We start from the raw sequence: 22,643 nt of genomic DNA on the forward strand, positions 1-22,643 counted from the left end.
GCATACCTCCATGCTATGGTAATAATTATGATGTATTTAGGACTCCCATCAAGCTGCTTTTAAGCCAATTGAATGTTGATGAAAAACGGCATGAATATGTGTCAAAAGTGCCACAAACAAAGCTGCTTTTGTTGGCATGCTAAAAGAAAATAATAACATTCAAGAGTGTGCATTGTACGTATTACATAATTTACCTCTTCTGAAGAAGTTATGTTTTCATGGCAAATGGTTGATTGTTAACAGTATTACCTTTTAGTGAAGGGTGAAATGCATGTCAATGTCATGGTTGAATATGGGCTATATTTGTAATCAAAACGTGCATATTTATTTTTGCCTAAATTCTGCATTTTCAAGTATAAAAATGGCTAAATAAACTAGAATAGAAATATATGCCATTCATTTTAATTTGGGTAACCAAATATATTTCCTTGCTTCAGCTACAATAATACTTAAGATGATTGCTAAATGTCATTTTTTTTTATCTTGCAGCAAAACGATGGTCAGTTCACAGTGATCCAGTTGGTGGGAATGATGCGCGGGATCTCGGCCGGCATGAAATATCTCTCTGAGATGAACTACGTGCACCGAGACTTGGCAGCACGCAACATCCTGGTGAACAGCAATCTGGTGTGTAAAGTGTCAGATTTCGGCCTGTCGCGCTACCTGCAGGAGGACACCTCTGATCCCAGCTACACCAGTTCTTTGGTGAGTACGCTGTGATTCGAGATAAGTTTCATTACAGTTCTTTTATATTAACATTGCAAGTCGGTCGCATCAGTTTTACATAATTCTATTTCAAGACAACCTTCCACTTCCCCCGATGTGATGGGCTGTAGTTCTGGTCCTGTCACATCTTCATTAGTGAGGAGACAAGGCTCCTATGGGAAGGCTGCTCTCTCGTTGACATGCCCAGAGTGCACAGAAACCAAAGGGCGCGGCGCCCTCTCCAACTGACAGCTCCCATCGCTTCCGCCTGCCTGCCTCCCTCCCTCCTTATCTTTCACTCATCATTCATTATTACTGGGGCATCATGGGAGGCTTTGGCTCCTCATTAGCTCCTCCACGCCGCAGATCTGTAATTATTAGCAGCCATCGTTAGTTCATCGCCTGACTCTCCTCTTCCTAATTCAAAAACACACTCATGAACATGCATTACGCATCATTAGGACTCCTAGCACGCCTGGATTTGCTTAAATATGAGTGAGTGTGTGTGTATTTATTTGGACATTCATCAAGTATTTAGTCTGCCTTGAGATTTTTAGTGCAAACAAGCCTGTTTCGTTCATCCATCAGGTAACTCGGTGCAGGACAGACTTTATTTATCATTCAGATTTACCAGGCTGATGCATATGAGAATGAGATTCTGCATCGCTCCATGACCCTGCTGTTTGCGGGTGACAGGAAGAAACACTGTGAAGTGCTTATGGAGGAGTTGTTTGTGTTATGTGTTTGTTTGTATGAATACATCTCTATAGCTCTGGAGAACCCCAATGGAAGATGGGGAAAAATATATTGTATTCGGGTTAATATGGTGGTAACCTTCTTAAACTGCGCCTTAATAGCTTTGTGAATGACTCCACTATTCACGTACTTTCTCTAAGTGTCCGAATACTTTTGTCCATATAGTATTTGCCAGGCGTCTGGACTCGAGTTACGCGACTTGGACTTCAGTCAAACTCCAGTCACAATTTTGATGACTTTGGACTCGACTTTACAACATCATCAAAGACTCGAAACTCGATTTGTGCTTTGACATCAATGACTGAGGTTTTACTTTAGTCTCCAAAATACTGTAGTTTAGAGTTTCAGTAATTGTGTTGAGTGTCCCCTTTCAAAGTATTCAACTAACATGATGGCCATTTCCAGCAAGACGACAGATTTTCTCTTTGAATCTGCCTCTTTCAATGCATTTATTAACAACAAGCAAAGCCCGTAGGAACAAAAAAAAAATTGAGATGCAAATTATTGATTATTGCACACAGGCAGAGGAGGCCTGCATGTGTTGCAAAGAATATAGTGCACGCGGCAGGCAATGTACTCCTCCAGCTGTACACTCAGAGTGTATCCGACATGAGTGCGCCTTGCCTGGCCATAGCAGGGAACTTCCTTGGTTTTCCTGGTCGCAGTAGCTGTATGTGCCGTAGGAAGCCAGTATGCCCACATTACAATCGAAGTGAGTGTGCTGCACAAGCCTCGTATGATGCCCACACACGTACGTCCCCGGTGGGTGAAACATACGACAGCCTTACATGAAGCGTACCTAACATGCAAGCCACAGTCATGACCTCAAAGCAACCAATTTTCAACAGAGGGCGAACGGCAAACATTTGGTTGTCACCAATGACTTGCATGCTCCATAAGTACACCTCCCAAAAATTGTGGCGCCCATGTGTGTGGTAATACGTACATCGGGATGTAATACCCGCTTAAGACTCGTCTTATTTTATTTTAAAAATAAAACAATTGAAAATGAATTATTATATTGTTAACATTCATTCATTCATTAATTTTCTACCGCTTTTTCCTCACGAGGGTCACAGGGGTGCTGGAGCCTATCCCAGCTGTCTTCGGGTGAGAGGTGGTCACCAGCCAATCACAGGGCACATATAGACAAACAACCATTCATACTCACATTCATACCTATGGACAATAAAATGTGGGAGGAAACCGGAGTTCCTGGAGAAAACCCACGCATGCACGGGGAGAACATGCAAACTCCACACAGAGATGGCCGAGGGTGGAATCGAACCCTGGTCCTCCTAGCTGTGAGGTCTAACCACTCGACCGCCGTGCCGCCCTATATTGTTAACATTTACTTTTATTTGGGAGACACTAAACAATGATTATGACTCAGAATTGATTTGAGACTTGACTTGGTCTTACACGTCTTTACTCGAGACTTGACTCGAGACTTGGTGAGATTAACTTGCCAAACACTGTCTTGCCCCCACTTATGGTATTCCCTCAGCCCTTTAATTGCCCTCAATGTGACTTTTCATATTACTTCTGCTTAGTGGATTTAATAATGAATTCAGCCCCAAATGACTTATACATGTTTATGTTCCATGCAAGTAACATGAAAAGGCCAATTATAGTGTATAGTATATCATATCAATCGCTTTGCATACCACATTGCATGGATCATATACTATATTCTATGGTGATAATTCGACATTTTAACTTTAGTTCATTGAGTCTTATCTTGCATTTTACCGCCCTCACCATTTTCTAAGAATGTTTTACCTTTTACCTCGAACCGCCTCAGGGACAGGTGATGCAAATGATGCATTCTTTACGCTCTGATTATACCGCATATTGGTAGTCCTGTGGTAATTCTGTATATATAATGAGGGGATATGAATATTAATACATTGTGCTATGAAAGGGGACCTATTTTAGGACTTCTTTGTGATGTATTTTGACACATGCAAAAGCAGAGATCAAAAGCATCCAGGTAATAGTCTATGAGTCAGTGCCTGCAGGTACAAAAAGAGAATTCTTAAAATAAAGTTAGTATTTGAATAAAGGTGAGGACACAAAAAAATTATACAGAATACTGTTTTCCATTTCTTGGTAGAAACTACTTTGTTATTTCTCCATAGTTACTTTAATATGTGTTTTAAAGACAAAAATATGCCAAAATAATATAATGTCATTGTCAGGTTATTAAATTCCCGGGCATAAACTCTAGGCTTGCCCTCCCCTCACTCTGCTGTTTGTGGAAGATTTCACTGTGTTAGCATGGAGCTAATGCTAGTGGCCTAAGGAGGCAAACATCAGGTAGAAGTGGTTGGAGTTGCAGATTCCTGACGGGCAAAAATAGCAAAATATGGGCCTGATTTCTGTACACGGGAGAAGCTGATTTGCTAACTAACTAACTTACTGTTTCTGTTGATGCCTTTCCAACATTACTTGGTTGTGGTGAAGAGTCAGAAGCGCAAGCTGTTAGTAACAATTTCATGTATCAGTGTCCTAACTGTATTTATTTTGTGTAAGTAATTGGTTGTCTGTGTAGCAGTATAATGTGCACATACTGGGAGCATCTTAGCTGCATGCATGCAAATTACAAGTTATGGAGTTACTAATAGCATTTTCCACCAAAATTGGTTTATCTACCCGAGATCTAAATTTTAATGACCAAATTTACATGATAAATCACAGAAAAATTAGTATAATAGGTCCCTTGTAAAGCTGTTATATTTGCTTGCCGTATATTAATAACATTTTAATTGATTTGTTTTCGGTGTGGCCCTAATAGTCTTTTGTAATATTGTATAGCAGGTCATTTTCAATGTTTTTAACTATCTTGCTGCCGAGAGAAAAAAAAATGAGTAGCACAAATAGCCCCCAAGCTGCCCTCTTGTACTGCACTGTAGAGTATTTAAGGTGACCATGCAAACACAATAAAGGAGACATTTGTGCATCAAGCACATGGCACTACACTGTAATTAGACTATCCATGGTCTCCTTCCCTGAGCGACCTCCTCAGCTATGACCTGTCGCAAACCAATCAGCAAGCCGGGCTGGCGCAGCGGGACAAGGCCGAGAGAATCTAGGAAATTAAATTGCGCTAACATGCAGTGATTTACATTGGCATCGGCCTCCTTCCAACCCCCCTCCTGCAAATTAATCACTTGATTCCTCACTACTGCTTTTCTAATGTTCCTATATGCGGTTGTTGACACAGCAATTGGTAATGCCTGCGGTGTGTGTGCTGCAAATCATGGTGGGGACTGAAGACCTGGGGTGGTGTTGTTGGGGGTTGTCATCTCTACTCTGCAGGATGCTCACCAAAATGGGAATTAATATGGCTGATCAAGTAATGCTTGTTATTTTGTCGGTAATGAGCGAGTACACCACTCTCTGTATCTGTTCACCAATCGAAATCATCTGTATCCTTAATTGTACTCGGAGTGTGTGGGGTAACTTACTATATTTAATGTCACACAAGTGTGAAAAGTAGTTAACCACGGTTTGTATGAAGACAATAATAACGTTAAAAAAACGATAAGTCTGGGGTCACGTTCCAAGACCCCCAAGCTCAACTCACACCCATATGTTTTTTGAACTGAGGTCTTGTGCAATTTTGGGGATTGGTGGTGGTGCTGGTGATCCTTATGGAAGATAATATGGATATGTGGCCATCCATATGACTTACATGCCAACCTACCAACCTGTTTTTTTCCTGTTGCCATCATGTGTGTTTGTGTCATTGAGGCTGAGAGAGGTTGAAAGGGGAGGTCGCACAGAGCCTGCAACAAAGCTCATCCGTCAAATCCCCGCTCGACCCGATCGACATTCCCTCAGCTGCGCTCCACTGCTTTCACGATGTGAAATGTGCTGCTGTTTGCTGTCACTTGGCTGCTTGCTATTTGCATCATTTCTGCCTCTCTCCTGGCTGTGGTTCCATGCTGGATTGTTGTTTTTTTTCTCCTTGCATATTATTTATGCAGTGCAAGTTCGGGTCCATATGACGAATCATTTTGGGGGTATCATTATACAAGATTTAAGCTAATAACAACATGATAAACTATGTAAATCATTATTGAACAGTTGGACATTAATGAGTCTGCTAAGAAACTTAACTCAGGATGAATACAAAGTTGTCCTGCTGTTTATTTATGTTTTTTCTTTGCGGTGTAAAGGGGAAAAAAATCTGTTATTCCCTTTCCTGTCAGTCATGCTTCCACTAAAATTGATGACAAGCCCAGACTCTCCGCAGGCTATTCCTCCAGTTCAAAAACTACCTTTGCTTACAAATGCCTAGACGCCTAGACGAGGTTAAAAGTGTGCTGCCAGTGCAACATAAATTCACCGTTAAGTGGCTCCAGCAGGCGTTGTATGGCCCGATTATAATCATGTATTCAAAGCCTATGGCTTTGCTGTCATTTCCGTCTGCTGTTAGCACGGGCGTACTCAAAATTACTGCATTTGTGACCACCATGGATGCCAATATTCATCTGCCAGTTTAAATGACTGAGCAGAGTGCACTACACCCGCACAAGCTCCTCATGATAAGCATGCCTCACCAGCGCAGCGACTGAACATGATCTGAATCTGGCTTCCCCACCGGGGTAGGCGCTTGAAGGCACTGCTTCTGAAACTGAATTCCTCAAAAACAGTATGAAGCATTCCAGCCGTGACTTGGATTTATCCTGACAGGTTGCATTTAGATTGTTGAGTTTAATATGGTTAGTCAGTGGATAGTTTTACATAGCTGTACAGTAAAACAATGCTGACACCTAGTGATGTTTTATAGGTACTGCTAAAATGAAATGTATTTATGGTCTGTAAAGTTAGCTCGCTACCAAAGATGTATTTATAGGGTTTTTTTCAACCCTGACCGCTTGCTCCAAAAGACGTCTTTTTTTTTTTGTTTGCGCAAGAGGCACAGATAGTTGATTATGCAACTCCACAACAGAGGATATCATGTTTGGTTCAGTTTGACAGGTGGCAGAAGTACATTTTATAAGGGCACGACATGCATTTTTTCCTTGTAAAAGAGCACAATCAGGAAGTGATTCGAGCAATGTTGCACAAAGGAGGTTGGATGGAAAAAATGTAAATAGTTAATGGTGTTATATTTACAGAAAATACATTTTCATGTAGAACATTGTGTGGCTACATTTGTGTCATAGTGATGCTTGAAATACATATTTTCACCAAAAGCCTTTCTTCTCCCTTTTTTTTGTTGAGAACTGATATTCAGTTCAATTATTCATTCCTGCCTATTAATGACCACTGTAAAGATAACATAAGGGGGGTAAAAATCAGGTCCATTAAGACTGTGCTCCAGTTTGATAAGACTAATTTATGGGAATGTAATCGCCTATTTTCCACAGGCTGTAAATGAATTATAAGGCCAAGGTCATTCTGATATCAGCACGGAATAAACTGAATAAATGGGTGTTCACACTGCTTGTCAATTACGATTTTTTTTTTTTGCTCATATGTGACCTCTTCTAATTTTTTTTCATGTCAGTGTGAATAGCACAGTTCAGATTTTTTCAAATGCGACTCAGGCCTCATTCATATAATAATCCGATATGTATGTATGAACATATATCCGACCCATACATCATCAAAAGGCGTATAAGGCTGTGCTTACCAAAACTATGATAAAGGTACTCCCCAGTTTAGGCAAAAACTCTTCTTGTCATCCAAAAAATATTTTTAAAAAGTGTCAGTGAAGCAGATCATGGTTCCTGGAACAGACCCATAATTCTGACTCAAAATTCCTTACACATGTTTGTGACCTTCTAAATACGTTTTCTTAACTTTATTAGAGCCCTCTAGACACTCACTAACACCCCCATAGTCACCGTTATGCTTTATTGTAAACATAATAATAGCAAATACACTTGTGTGTGTTGCTATGAATGTGTTCATTAGGTGGGCAGACAGGAAGTGACGTCGGGGTTCAGAGTTGAGTTTCCGCTTGCCGTGGATTTCGGTCACAGTAACAGTAGCCCTGTATTTTATTCGGGATTATTGTGCCTGTTGTGAGATCATTCAAAGCTGCAATAAATGCCTGTTGTTCTGGCGATCATGTCAGCTGTCAGCTGTGTGTGTGTGTGTGTGGCAAAAAATATGCCAAAATATGTCAAATTTGCTTCAATATGCATATTTTTCAATTGTAGTTCATATGTAACCACAAAACAGCATGATTTATTATTTACAGTAATGTATATTATAGGACGATTGTATATGCTGTTCATTTGGTTTGATTAACACAAACAACAGATTACAATGTGTCCGTACCAAAATGTAATTTTGTCTGCTGTGTGACCAGCAACAGCAGAGGTCATCTGGGAGACATTTTTTCAAGTATAACAAAGGCGTTTATTGGCCTGTCAATCATCAAGCAAAAAAAAAAATTAACCTTGGAAGACACAGTGTGAAGCACATATTTTAATCTTTTTTACTTAACATAAAGGGTCAGAGTGGCTCTCTGCGACTATTTCACCCCCCCCCCCCCCCCCCCCCGCTTATCTTTATAGGCAATAATGGGAATAGTTGAAGAATCTAAACATATTCCCAGACTGGTATGACGACAACATAAAGCCATTTTTCACCACATACGTGTTAAAAGACCTGCGTCCATCTCTCTGCCAGACATTCCCATGGGTGGCTTCCAAACCAACATCTCACCATGCTTCTTCACTTCTGTTCTTTTTTTTTTTTTTTTACCCCCACCACCCTTTTTTGCTTTTTCATCTTGCTCTCAGTCTTCATCTTTCCGAGCATCCCTCCCCATCTCACTCACTTTGGGCAGACTTCCAGGAGACTGCTCTCAGGATTTCATTAAAAAGATGTTGATGGAGCGCTCTCCCCGGGCTAATAAATGTGCTCCAGTCCATTTGACTGTGCATTGTTAGGAAATGGATTACTGAATTGGACGAGTAAAGGAAATAGGAGTGCAAAGTGAGAAAGATTAGTTATGAACAATGCAGAATTCCGTGGTGCTCTCTTTTATGTTTTTTTTTTATTTTTTTTAGGATTTTCTGCACATCATGTCATGTCTTCTATGTGGTCATTTTAACACCAAACTGTATGACTGGTTCAGGACAAGCATTTGTCTTTGGAATGGAATGGAATGGCCTTTATTGTCATTATACAAGATGTACAATGAGATTGGAGAGCTTCTCCTTTCAGTGCAGTAGTCAAGTTAAAAAAAAAAAGTACATAAAAGTAGAGTAAAAAAGACAATTTTACAAGATATATACAAGATATCCAAAATATACACGTAGTATTGCACAGGAGCATATGCAGGAGCAGACATATTGCAGACATATTAATTTTAGTGCAATGATAAATGGGTCATAGTGCAAATAATGACTGGTGTGTACAGATGAGTAAAGTCACATATGAGTGTATTGTATTGGCTTGTTAAATAAATAAATATGAATTGTTTAAACACTTGATGATTCTATCATATTAGACACAATTTCTAATTGCAGTAATCCCTTGTTTATTACAGTCAATTGGTTCCTGACTGGATGATAAGTGTATTTCCACAAAGTAGGATTCCTTATTTATCAATCAAATATTTATGTAGAGCATAAAAAACTGGTTTCGTTTTTTTTAACATATTAGAGCCAACTAGCCATGAACTAACACCCCTATAGTCATCTGTACACTCATATTACATAATAAGAGAAAATAAGACATAAGACACATATTAGCATTTATAGAGTCGTCAAATACTTCCTGCAGTGGCTATTCATTTTACATGTAATATTCCTGACACCTAGTGACCAGTATAGAATACTACATATCATTGTCTGATACATTGTTTGATACACTTACATAGTAATAATAATTATATACTTGTACGTTATAATGTCACGTACACATGCAGTTCTTCCACGCTACCATTAACCTGTAAAAATACTGCATCTTTTACGCTAAGGCAAACAAAAAGCAGGTTGTTTCTGTTTCAGCCAGCCCACTGTAACGTACCCAAAGCTTTAGGGCTTCACAGAGAACTCTGTTTTTTCTGTTGACACAAGGTCTGTTTTAATTCCCATCATCACTTTCCCCCCATCCAACTCATTCCCTCTGGTATTACCACCTCTTTCTACTGGGGAAAGAGTAAAAACACATTTTTAAAAATGATTTTCCTTTACCTCTTTTCTTGTATGTGTGAACCGTTCAGCACTTTCTTGTTATTAAAGCAGGTTTTTGGCAGCGCTATCACTAGCCCACAGCAGTAATTACTGAAGGGTTTGCATTGCTGCCTGGGACTCTTGCCGCCTTGGAAATGTTATTACTTGTCGGCCTCTTTGCAAGCATACAGAGATACATTGTCAGGGCCATTCCAGCTTGTATCCCGGCAGGGTACTGTGATGTGAGACCTGCTATTAATATGGAGCAAAGACAGGAGCAAATCAGTCAGCATACATCATTGGAATTTGAGCAAACCAGTCACAAAGATTGTTTTTTTGTGGTGTCACATGACGATCCTTTGGGTACAATGAAGTGGGGCCTCTGCCCGCCAACAAATGTTGTTTGGGTGGCATCACCCTTTAAGGTTGAGAATTTATCTCTGAATAGAGACAGCACCTTTCCCCGATATACATTGCAGTCCTTTCATCCCTTAAAAGATGACATCATTTAGCCCCTAACCAATAAACAAGAAACAGCAAGCTTTTTGCAGGTGGGTCCATGACCATCTTTACATCTGTAGGTATGCTAACAAAGGCGATAACACCCAAACGAGGCCCCACTCTATTGTATCCCAACGACTGTCATTTGACACCAGTAAAGAGCCAGTCATTCCTGTCTGGACATGCATCCTCCTTGAGAGGATTCATGCACTGGATCTTCCACCAAGTTCTCAGACTACAGTTATCCTATCGGGTCTGTCCCATCTAGTCTTTCAGTATGAACTGATGAAGCCTGCTCAGGTGAAAGGAGAACCGTTTTCAGAGACAACCCAAACAGTCCCGTTTCTAGCAATTCCATACCCCGGACAATACAGTGACTTGCTTGAATAATAATATTTATAGGCATCGCTCTTTTACATTTTTTTTTCCAACAAAAAGTGATACCATGGCTGCATGGTGGACCGAGAGCTAGGAGACCCGAGTTCGATTCAACTCGGTGAGGAGTTTGCATGTTCTCCCCGTGCATGCGTGGGTTTTCTCCGGGTACTCCGATTTCCTCCCACATTCCAAAAACATGCTAGGTTAATTGGCCACTCCAAATTGTCCATAGGTATGAATGTGAGTGTGAATGGTTGTTTGTCTATATGAGCCCTGTGATTGGCTGGCTACCAGTCCAGGGTGTACCTCGCCTATCGCCCAAAGTCAGCTTGGATAGGCTCCAGCTCCCCCATGACCCTTGTGAGGAAAAGCGGTAGAAAATGAATGAAAAAGTGATACCAAATTTCTCATCTGCTTGACAGTTGTTTGATGACTCTCCCCATTATCTGGAATTATTTATGCAATTTTTTCTGGTTTTCACTGAACTTGTATGTGTGTGAGTGACAAGAAGAAAAGCTGTGACTCGTTTGGGGAGAACTTTTTTTAAAATAAATTTTTAGACCATGACTATAAGACCTTTTTCCAGTGAGGTAGTCCCATATTCAATTTATATGTCGGCATGGCTCAGGAGGTAGAAAACCCCTGCAGGTAGAATCCTGCTTCTATCGTCCCACTCACTGCTGTTGTGTGCTGTTGGGCAAGACGCGTCATCCACATTTCCCCCAGAGTAATCCACACATGGATGCTTCACTAACCAAGATGCTGACATAATACCGTCATCCGGTCCCCGGCCGTCACACGATGGCTGCCCACTCCTCTTCCAGTTAAATGCAGAGACACATTTTGCTGTACATTGTAAATGTGTCAAAATACAAATCAATTTCTTAAACTTTCTATATAGCTGTGGTTATTTTCCGTCTCCCAACCCCCCCATGTTTGCACACCCTCCCGATTTGAAAAACCATGAAGAAACTGATATCTATTTATTTATCTGGAGTCTACAGACTGAACTCAAAAATGAAAGCAGTGAAATGCAGCAAAATGGCGAGTAGTGAAGCATACAAGTGGATTCAAGAGTCAAATTGCAAGCTGAAAACTACAAATTCATACATGTTGGCAGGTCTGCACTAACATTGAAAGTCCTCCCTGCTTCTCACGCCCCCCGACAGCTTACCATGCACCCTGTAGGGTGTCCCGCCCCACTATTTGAGGAGCACTGCTATATAGTCTGCCTATACGCCATGTACTGATTATTTCTACTTCCATCATCCTGGAATGGGTTGTGTTCAAGTGGAGGATGTTCCAATGTTTATCATATTCTCCTCAAATATAAAAACAAAACAATTTGCAGCATTATCCAACAAATATTGTAATTTCAGGTTTAAGACACACCAGTGTTTAAGCTGACCCAGTAAATTTTGAGAGAAAAATATATTTATACACATATAAGCCCCACCGGAATATCAGCTGAATATGTCCACATCATAAAAAGACATATTGTGGCCTGCACGTGTCTGTGAGGACCACACAGCTCCAATCATAGGCTATCAAAAAACTCACAACGAGCTTATCAACCCATGAAAAATCACAGTAGATAATTACTCGATACAACAGTCTGACTCAAGATTTCATCTTCCAAACAACATTAAACTCATCACACAGCAACTTAACACTCAAATGGTAGCTATGAAATATACAACACATGTACAAATACGAGTATATAGTAAAAAAAACCAGCAACTATTTTAACCTCTTTCCACGGTTGCTGTTTTTTGTCTTTTAAGCTTGTATTAGTACTTGTATATATCTTACCTGTACTTGTTTATTGGTACATAAGTAACAATACGAGTTTAGAATTAATAATAGCAACTCTTAACTTCTTTCCATAGTTGCTTGCGTTTTTTTTATTTTAGACTTGTATTGGTACTTGTCTTATATATGTCTTAGCTACCTTTTGAGTTTTAAGTGATGATTTTAGCCATCTAAAATGATACTGTGAGTCAGTCAATAAATTGGTATGATCAATAAATCAAACCAGCAATTAAAGCCTGTCGTTCCAGTGATCAAGTCTGGTGCTTGTGTGTCTCACCTCCGGTTTCCTCCCACATTCCAAAAAAAAAACATGCTAGGTTAATTGGCCACTCCAAATTGTCCATAGGTATGAATGTGAGTGTGAATGGTTGTTTGTCGAAATGTGCCCTGTGATTGGCTGGCGACCAGTTCAGGGTGTACCCCGCCTCTCACCTGAAGACAGCTGGGATAGGCTCCAGCACCCCTGCGGCACTTGTGAGAATAAGCGGTAGAAAATGAATGAGTGAATGTTTACAGAATAAAAACAATTGATATGATGTTGACAAAACAAAAAAATTGGAAAAACAGGAAGTCACCAGGGCTTAGCCCCTCTATTGATCTAGTCCTCTCTCTATTTCTTGTCCTTTACAAGTGCACTCTCCTCTGATGTAGTTCTTTCTTGTTTGTGCACTGACAGACTTGTGTGTTGCAGTTGGTAATACTGTGCATACAGGGTCAGATGTGAAATTGTTCTTCACCTTTGAAAGGTCAACTCCTAAAGCGATCAATGTGCTCATGGAGTTCCATCATTGTAACGCCACTCTGGACCAGATTTAAATTGATTAAAGCAAACATTGTGCACTCATGTAACATGCATGTTTTTTATGGTTATTTCCTTTTCAGTCATGTGTACTTTCCATTGTCTGCATTCACTCGACTTCTCTGACCCGTCGCTCACACTCAAGCTGCTCTACCATTCTCTGGCTTTGAATCCAACTGCGGCTTATCTGCAAAAGCTCAGGTTCAGCTAATTGGCATTATTAAGCCAGTGCTGGGCTCATCTCGGGTGCTCAGCTTGACAGCCTGTCTGTTTACACAAAACTATCAGCGCACGTGGCTGTGAATGCGTGTATGTATGTGTACATATTTGCAAAATTAGACAAGCAGCTGTCAGTTTCAATAAAGAGAGAGCGCCCGAGGTACAGGTAGTCCAATTACACTGCAGACGTGCTCAATGTATGAGAAGCCGACGCCTATCTACTCTAATTTAAACTGCGGGAAAGGAGACGCCATTGGTTGATGTGTGAAGGGCAAACGCTGTTGGGAGCCTCTGGCCAGACAGATGCTGAATCTTCTCGAAGTTTAGGCTGCCGGACGATTGATTCCCCAATTAGGTGAAGGGATAAAAGAGGTAGAGGAGTGAAAGAGGAAAGTCAAGTCAGAAAATGATTGCAATAGAAAGACTAAGATGTATCTTTCTGACTTTTTTTTTCCAGGGTGGTAAGATCCCTGTGAGGTGGACCGCACCGGAGGCCATCGCTTACAGGAAGTTCACCTCGGCCAGCGACGTGTGGAGCTACGGCATCGTCATGTGGGAAGTGATGTCATTTGGAGAGCGGCCGTACTGGGACATGTCCAATCAGGATGTAAGTGTTTCTTTCTTGCGTTTTCACTTCTATTCTCTTCACATTTATATGTGATTGTAATTAAACAGCCCATAAAATCACAACTGAATATGCCGATCATGTCCAATAAGTCAATAAATTTTTCCCACCTCTAACCTGACCACTAAGGGTTGCACTGATGTTGGTTCAATAGCTAATAATAAACGGCGGTTATCTCAGCCCCATATGTTCTGTATATGCTAACAGGGAAAGGACATAAAGTAGTAAGTGGTTATAAATCACCCATTTTATCATCCTCCATCTTGCATTATCCTTGACGATGTCCTTGAATGTGACACTCTGACTTTGAGAGCTCACTATCTTAGTCCATTCCTGGAGAGTTTTTGAGAGCGATGAACGATGGTTTGCTTTGCTGTCTCTTTGGATTAGATCCACTCACAAACACACAAACACAGGCCAACCCCGGCCTTGGATATTTTCCCAAATTCTGAGGTGTATCGCTGTATCAGAGTAGGTCCCTGCTCCACGAGGACCATCCAAAGGAGCAGATGCTGCCTCAGTGGGCCAGCAGCAAACACTCCCTGCTGGGACAAACGCAGGGAAGACAACTGGCATCACTCAGCACGTCCGGCTGCTCTTTCTCCACACACACACACACACTAACATCTCCATCCTGCATGGATCAACATTCTGCTGAGTTGCACCCAACTCGGCAGTATCTAATTTGTTATGATCGTATCTCTAATACTCAATTTCAATCATAAGATGTTGAATTTTAATGGGAAATGATATCTAGTAGAGTACAACTTGGGCTTAAGAAGAAATACGAGCAGAGATATCAGTGATCTCAACCATCTCCTCACCATCAACGACTGCTCATGACTGTCACACAGACATTTATACTTCAAGAGTATCAGTATCGGGTCCAAACAGTGCTGCCCGTGTCAGAATAAGCGGAGGAGGATGTGTACATAGTTCTAAACATGGTGGGAGTACATGCTGAATGATCAATGACCTCAACATAAGAGAAGATAACACCTCCATCTCCACTCGTTTCCCTTCCAGGTGATTAACGCCATCGAGCAGGACTACCGTCTGCCTCCGCCCATGGACTGCCCCAGCGCGCTACACCAGCTCATGCTGGACTGTTGGCAGAAGGACCGTAACGTCCGCCCCCGCTTCACAGACATCGTCAGCACCCTGGACAAGATGATCCGTAACCCCACCAGCCTCAAAGCTGTCGCCAACATCCCTGCAGTGTGAGTAGAAAAAAAAATAGAAATCATACTCTCTGGGCAAATATGTTATTCATCTGTTTGTGTTAATGTATTATTTACGATGTTGTCTGCATTAAGTAACCCAGCATCCACTTGATTGCTTTTAAATAAACATGAAGTTGTTACAGTTGATTGCATCACACCTGAACTTTTCTTCCTCGTATCCTTCGACTGCTGCTTGCAAGCCAATCACGATAAATCTGTCATCTTTTTTTCACTTCTCAAATATGTTGCTGCATCTTTGGTTGCATTTTATTCTCCAAACCAGAATTTTTATTTGTGTAAATACAAACAGTTGTTAAAATATATATGAATATTAAAAATCATTAAACAATTAATACAAATATATTCAATTTGTAAGCACATTTTTTAATTAATGCACTTTCTAATTATATTTTTGTGATTATTCATGTCATAAATTCATCCCTTCATGGGAAAAAGGATTTAGAAAAACATAAATATCCAACTTGTATGGCTTTCTTGTCATCAGGTTAAGTAATTCATGTGAATATTATGTTATTTGGACAAATATTTTAAATATTATTTTATTTTACTGTTTTTACATAAGAAGCTTTCAGTGCAACTGCAATGCCAATAGTTAACATAATCGTGATTAATATTCTCTTGACAGTATCAATGGAAATAGCTGTGTATTAAATTGAAGTTCATACCTCTATCTATCCATCTATACTAATCCAAATCCACATTGTTGAATAACAGACAACATGACAGCTTTGCCCAATGTCCGTTCTCCTGCAGGCCTTCTCAGCCACTGTTGGACAGATCCATCCCTGACTTCAACACCTTCAGCTCAGTCGAAGACTGGCTCAGTGCCATCAAGATGAGCCAGTACAGAGACAACTTCCTCAACTCAGGCTTCACTTCCCTACAGCTGGTGGCTCAGATGACCTCAGAGTGAGTTCCAAGCCCATATGGCACTTTATGATGGGCACACACCGGTCAAGTACACATCATTTTTAGCACCAAGCTCCTTCTAGCGGCTAGGTTTCTCAATGAGACCCTCAAAGTGGAAGTGACTTCTCAAAATAGAAGTCATCATAGGAGACTCAGCTATGTATAAAAAATGTATGTATATATATATATATATATATATATATATATATATATATATATATACGTATATATTTATGCAAATACATCACTACTTGGCAGTTCATACATCACAGATTCACTCTTCATCACTGTTCATTCATTCATTCATTTTCTACCGCGGGGGATCCCAGCTGTCTTCGGGCAATAGGCGGGGTACACCCTGGACTGGTCACCAGTCAATCACAGGGCACATATAGACAAACAACCATTCACACTCACATTCATACCTATGGACAATTTGGAGTGGCCAATTAACCTAGCATGTTTTTTTTTGGAATGTGGGAGGAAACCGGAGTCCCCGGGGAAAACCCACGCATGCACAGGGAGAACATGCAAACGCCGCACAGAGATGGCCGAGGGTGGGATTGAACTCGGGTCTCCTAGCTGTGAGCCCTCCACACTAACCACTTGTTCGCCGTGCAGCCTCTATCACTGTTTTTCAGAAATATATTAATTAACACATCATGCTGTTGGGCAGTTGCATATGGCCTATTATTAGTAAAAACTATGCATATTTAAGCTAATTGTGATATGCCTTTCCTAAATTACGGATTTTCAAGCATAAAGATGACTATTCATTCATTAATTTTCTAGTACTTGTTTTTTGAATGTGGGAGGAAACCGGAGTTCCCGGGGAAAACCCACGCATGCACGGGGAGAACATGCAAACAGAGATAGCCGAGGGTGGGATTGAACTCAGGTCTCCTAGCTGTGAGGTATGCGCGCTAACCACTCGACCACAGTGCAGCCCTAAAGATGACTAAATTAACTAAAATACAAATATAAGGCATTCGGAATAGGCATTCAAAGACGCTGTGAATGACACGTAGTACTCTACACTGGTCATTAGGTGTCAGTAATGTTACTGTAATGTTCAGTGAGACACACAAGCACCAGACTTGATCACTGGAACGACAGGCTTTAATTGCTGGTTTGATTTATCTCACAATAGGCACAATAAAAATAACACATAAGAACATAACATAAAAATACTCCCTATGTCACTTCCTGTCCGCCACTCCGTTCCCTTAAGGAACATATTTATAGCCACACAGGCAAGGAAATATCTTAAATGGTTTATTTATGTGTTTGTTTGTTTTTTTACTCCAAATTGCTCCTTTTCTAGGGGGGGTTGACTTTGGAATTCGTGATGCATGAGTATTTGTCTTGACGTGGTTTCCATTGTCAGTACCCAAGATGCACAAGCAAAAATGCTAATTAAAGTTGTCTTGTATCACTTCTGGCACTAATATACCCAAACATTGTAATTGCTTATGTTAAGAGAGCGCATGCATGTATAAAATTGTGAAATACTGTTTTATAATAATCATATAATAATAATTCACAAGCATTTTTCATTAAAAAAGTATCCTCAGGCCTTTCTGCAGACTAATATAAAGCAGCATGGATCAATGGTTATTACGCTCAACTGATTACATTTGTAATTGTGTTTGCCACCAGCTTCCCACCCTTTTGTTCGCACAAAAAAAAATCTTAACTAGGATGAAGTTCTTCCATCAAGTACATAATTAGTTTAATCCTTTTTTAATTGTGTGTATGCGTCTGTGCCACCAGGGACTTGCTGCGGATAGGCGTGACCTTAGCGGGCCACCAGAAGAAGATCCTCAGTAACATCCAGTCCATGAGGGTGCAGATGAGCCAGTCCCCTACCACGATGGCATGACTACAGGGGGCGCTGTGCCACGGAGCGGGCAGCATTCGGAGGACCACCACTACCACTACCAACAACAACAACGGCCCTCGAATGACCCCCGATCCATCGGAACGCGCCAGAGTGGAGACTGTTGTCTTAATTTGATTCCTATGAGGAGACCAGGGTCTACACTTGCAAAATCCACACGGAGGAGTTCAGGGTCCAGACTTTGAAACTGTTGTGCTTGGACTTCCTGGACCAAGTTACGTTGTACCTCTATGTTATCCGGACTTGCAGATGATGCTTGGTGTGGGACATCTTATAAATCAACACGTCTGTGATTTGAACCCATGTGTGCAATGAAGATGCCTTGACCTGGCCAGAAATTAAGTGGTAGAATACTAAAGTAGTAGGAGTAAGAATACAGGGATGTACAGTGGAACTGTTTACATCATTTATTTCCATTTGCAGTCACATTTTATGTCGTTATTTTTTATTTGGCTCCCCTTTTTTTTTGCATTTAACACTACCTGTGTAGAGCCGTGGTTGGGAGGTCAGAGAATATAAATATGTTTATCTCTTGCTAAATATATCTTTCATAATAGACCTTCATATTGAAGGTGATGCTCATCAATATGTATGTACAGGAGTCTCTGCTTGCATTTTTGGCGAAGACTAGACAGACACACGCAATGTGTAGCTTCCCTAAGGTGGCCTGGATTCAATTTTCCGATGGACTTTTGCGGTTGTATGTCTTCTAAATCCAGGGTCACCACTCGACTGAACCTTTACTTGATGTACATGTACAAAGAATCTAAAGTATTGTAGAGCTACATGATAATTGCTGTGTAGGAGTTGAGCTAAGAATTATTATCGGAGATCATGTTTAAATGTGCACATGCCGTCTCTTTTGCTGGTGAGCACTTACTTGTACAGTTTTATGCTTTTATTCCTCGTATTTGTTAGAAGTGCAACCCATCCACAGCAGAAGGCACCACTCTTCGTCCTCCTCCTCCTCCTCCTCCTCCTCCTCCTCGGCGGCGGCAGGCTTCAAATTCATGGTGAGTGTCTGCCGATCGCCACTTAACATCAAATGGTGGAGTAAAAAGGCATTAGTCTTGGAACAGGGCATGCAAGTCTGAATAGCGTAGAAGCTAATCAGAGGGAATCAGTGTCGCCAAAGTGAACATCTGGGCTGACGTTTGCCAAACAGACGCCCAGTGTCATTCTAATTAGCGCACACGCCGACACTGCTGCAGACCATTGGAGTTCATGTTTGCATGCGCGCAAAAAACGCTTTTAACTTCATGCATACATGCATCTCCAGCTGCAGTATTTACAAAGTGTGTATTTATATACCATACATGTAGTATACAGCCATGAGGGATGGCTGTATACTTTAGGATGACATCATGATTGGATGGAGATGGTGTCACAGCAGCAGCTGGCTAATGGGATGTTTTACTGTTTATTTTTGGATTGATGCTCTCTCTCGACTACTTGACAATAAAGTACAGTGGAACCTTTACGCTCTAATGGCTGCACAATTCAACAATTGGCTGCTATTTGGTAGAAAATAGCCTTTAAAGTCAAACATACAACAGTCACCCTTACTGTTGTAACTTGTAACATTAGGGGTGCATGATAATTATCGGACCGATATGAGGAAATATAACAATAAATTCGATAACAATAACAAACAGCTCTAATAACTGATTTAAAAAATCCAATGAGGCGAGATTACGTGTACTGTGCTCTAAGGTGGGTTAGCGTGACCAAATGAAGCGCTCCTTTTCTGCGACATGCTGTGGCCTTCCGTAACATCCAGTCGGCTCACTGTAAAAAACAAAAAATAGCATGTGGGAATTTTCACTGTTTCAGAGGAATACATTTCAACTAATGCTCTGCAAACATTCCACAATGAAAGAAAAGAAACATCGAAATTCAAATGCCAGTATCGCAAGGAGACTTGGGCCCAGGGCTTGTTCCTATCACTGCTGCGTTTGAAAAGTTTTCCAGGCCGAAAGCAATCTGTAATTTCATCATGGAAATGATGGCGCTGGATGACCAGCCTTTTTCCTCCAAGGAAAGCTAGCGGCTTTGGAGCCACGGTTTTGAACTTCTGAGCCGCCTGTATTTGTTTATGTTTTGTTAATAGTTACTAGTGATGATACTTGGTAAGGACAAACCTACAGATACGGTTTCAAAGTTAAATATCGATATCAGTGTGGAGAAGCAGGAATTTATCGGTATAGTGCATCCCTAGTCATGTTAAAAATTATCTTTGCACTCTGCCTCCATTGTTTTTCAGAGGGATTCAGTTATTTTTACATGTATAATGTTAAATTGCAACCTAAAACATTGCTAGTACATTTATTTAAGGCAACAGTTTCACCCCAGAACATATTATTTCTATTTTTACTGTTTCCTACGAGAATATTTGCTTCAAATAGACAGTGTTCAACCTTTGAGAATCTACTGTTGCTTTAAGAATAAGGTTCCATCAAACACTAAATCGAGAGAGACTTGCAGTAGTCCCAAATGTTTTCTTTCACAATATTGTTTTGTCATAAAACAGTGGCTGCCCTGAGTTGTTACGCACACACAAATGTAGTGGCGGCTGGGATCAGTGAAGTCTGTGTACTTTATTTATATTATCATGAATTATGTCTGTTATTACTAATAAAATGCGATGGCCGACCACATTCCTGTCATTCTGTGGTTACAGAGGTTGAATAATTTTTATGTACCAAGCGCCGTTAAGACATTTTTCAAGCTCTTTTTCAAGACCCATGTTTGAACAAATATTTTTAAAGACAAAATTACACTATATTCCAGACTATGAGTCGCTTTGGAGTATATGTTGCATTTAGTGGTATTCATGTTTGAGCTATCATCAAAGCAAGGTTTTTGTTAGAGAAGAAGATGAAGCCAGAGGGACACTTTGAAAATGGCCTCGTCCCAAAGATCTACCTGCCAGAAAATATTGTACTGTATGAATAACAGCAAAAGCGGCCTCGATTTTCTGTGTACAATATTTTGTGTATTATGTGTACAACAAAACAATATTCATTCATTCATTTTCTACTGCTTGTTCTCACAAGGGTTGCGGGGGTGCTGGAGCCTATCCCAGCTGCCTTCGGGCGAGAGGCGGGGTACACCCTGGACTGGTCGCTAGCCAATCACAGGGCACATATAGACAAACAACCATTCACACTCACATTCATACCTATGGACAATTTTTGGAATGTGGGCGGAAACCGGAGTCCCCGAAGAAAACCCACGCATGCACGGGGAGAACATGCAAACTCCACACAGAGATGATTGAACTCGGGTCTCCTAGCTGTGAGGTCTGCGCGCTAACCACTCGACCGCGGTGCAGCCCCGTGTAACAATATGACATTTGTATCTTTATTGTTTTTATCTTTATTGCATTGTGGCGGTCTAGAGCCTTCTATTCCTGGTGAGGTTAATAAGTAACACAGCATCCTTCCTTAATTCACAAGAAGTCCAGTGGGATTCAATTAGAAGACATTAGCACTCATTGGGCTACGTCTCATCCTCTGTTTGCTTTTCCAGCCTGTGAATGAGAGGATGTTCATTATACAAACTGTGTCATTCTATTTCCAATCTTTCTTCTGTTTGTCTGGGTACATATGAAGCTGTAATGACACTCCAAGGGTGATAAATGCAGGGGCGGGTCATCGTCCCACCCTCACCCACCCATTGACGGCACACTGAATGGAAACACAAAAAACACAGAACAGAGCTTGTTAAATGTTTTACAGTGCCGTAAAGTGTTGGAAAGTGACCAATCGCACTCTTAGTGGGCGATTTCACGCTTGTCATTTAAAGGTCAGGGTGGAGGTTCATCTCAATGATGCCCTAAAATTTTACTTTCTCTTTTTTAGCTTCTATTTCAGACTCCAGAGAGGCTTTACACACGCATAAAAAACGGTCTGTAAAGTTCCGTCGGGGGGAGGAAGAAGACCATGATTGACAGAAATCCACTCACAACCTCGCACCATTTTATGGTACACAACGGATCAACATATTTGTTTATTTGTGTATGCAAGGACAAGATATTGTGTGTGTGCACAGCCTGAAAATGTACAGACATTTCTATGGGCACAGGTACATTGTATGAATGTGAATGTCTCCCTTTTGTTTCTGTATAGCCCCCCCTCCTCCCCGCCCACATGTGAATTGTGAAAAAGTACATGTCAAAGAGTTTGTAAGCTGTGACTTTCTGAAAACTGTTGTACTAAAATGCACATAATAAACGCCTTGACAAAACAAGTCAATCATTTAATAGTCTGACTCATCCGTATTTATGAGCAGGAACACATTGAGCTATTAATTAGTCAACAAGCAGAGGTAGTAGTGGTGATGGGGGAGAATGCAGTCATTTCACAGAGCGCTTGTTGTCAGCAGTGTTTTATGTCTAATGTTCACTTTCATAGCACACTGACAGCTCACTTTGTAAGCCTTCAAAAAATAATAATGGAGCCATCACTCACCATGAAAATATCACATCCAACCACCGTTGAAAATACTGACTTTTGGGACAAAGTCCTCCAAAAAACTTTAATACCACATGATACTCAAAGTTGATGTACTAAAAAAAATGCTGTTATTTAGAGTGATCATATTTTGATTAGCAGAAAAAAAGGACACTCAGCCAGGTAATACTGAA

The 22,643-nt window shown here is 40.8% G+C and overlaps 1 protein-coding gene across 2 annotated transcripts in view; it reads left to right on the forward strand.

Moving 5' to 3' along the window:
* Positions 1-22,265, forward strand: part of ephb1 (EPH receptor B1) — a 170,332-nt gene extending 148,067 nt beyond the window's left edge. For both annotated transcript variants that reach the window (XM_058067568.2, XM_058067569.2), the window contains exons 12-17: positions 490-705; positions 13,775-13,924; positions 14,969-15,162; positions 15,940-16,095; positions 17,869-19,008; positions 21,859-22,265. In XM_058067568.2, the coding sequence (XP_057923551.1) occupies positions 490-705; positions 13,775-13,924; positions 14,969-15,162; positions 15,940-16,095; positions 17,869-17,977 (825 nt within the window). In that variant the 3' untranslated portion in view covers positions 17,978-19,008; positions 21,859-22,265. The remainder of the gene's footprint in view (positions 1-489; positions 706-13,774; positions 13,925-14,968; positions 15,163-15,939; positions 16,096-17,868; positions 19,009-21,858) is intronic.
* The last annotated feature ends 378 nt before the right edge of the window (positions 22,266-22,643 follow it).

The sequence above is a fragment of the Doryrhamphus excisus genome, linkage group LG6 (genome assembly GCF_037039965.1).
Source record: "Doryrhamphus excisus strain RoL-2023G ecotype Guam linkage group LG6, RoL_Dexc_Guam_v1.1, whole genome shotgun sequence".
Classification (NCBI taxonomy): domain Eukaryota; kingdom Metazoa; phylum Chordata; class Actinopteri; order Syngnathiformes; family Syngnathidae; genus Doryrhamphus; species Doryrhamphus excisus.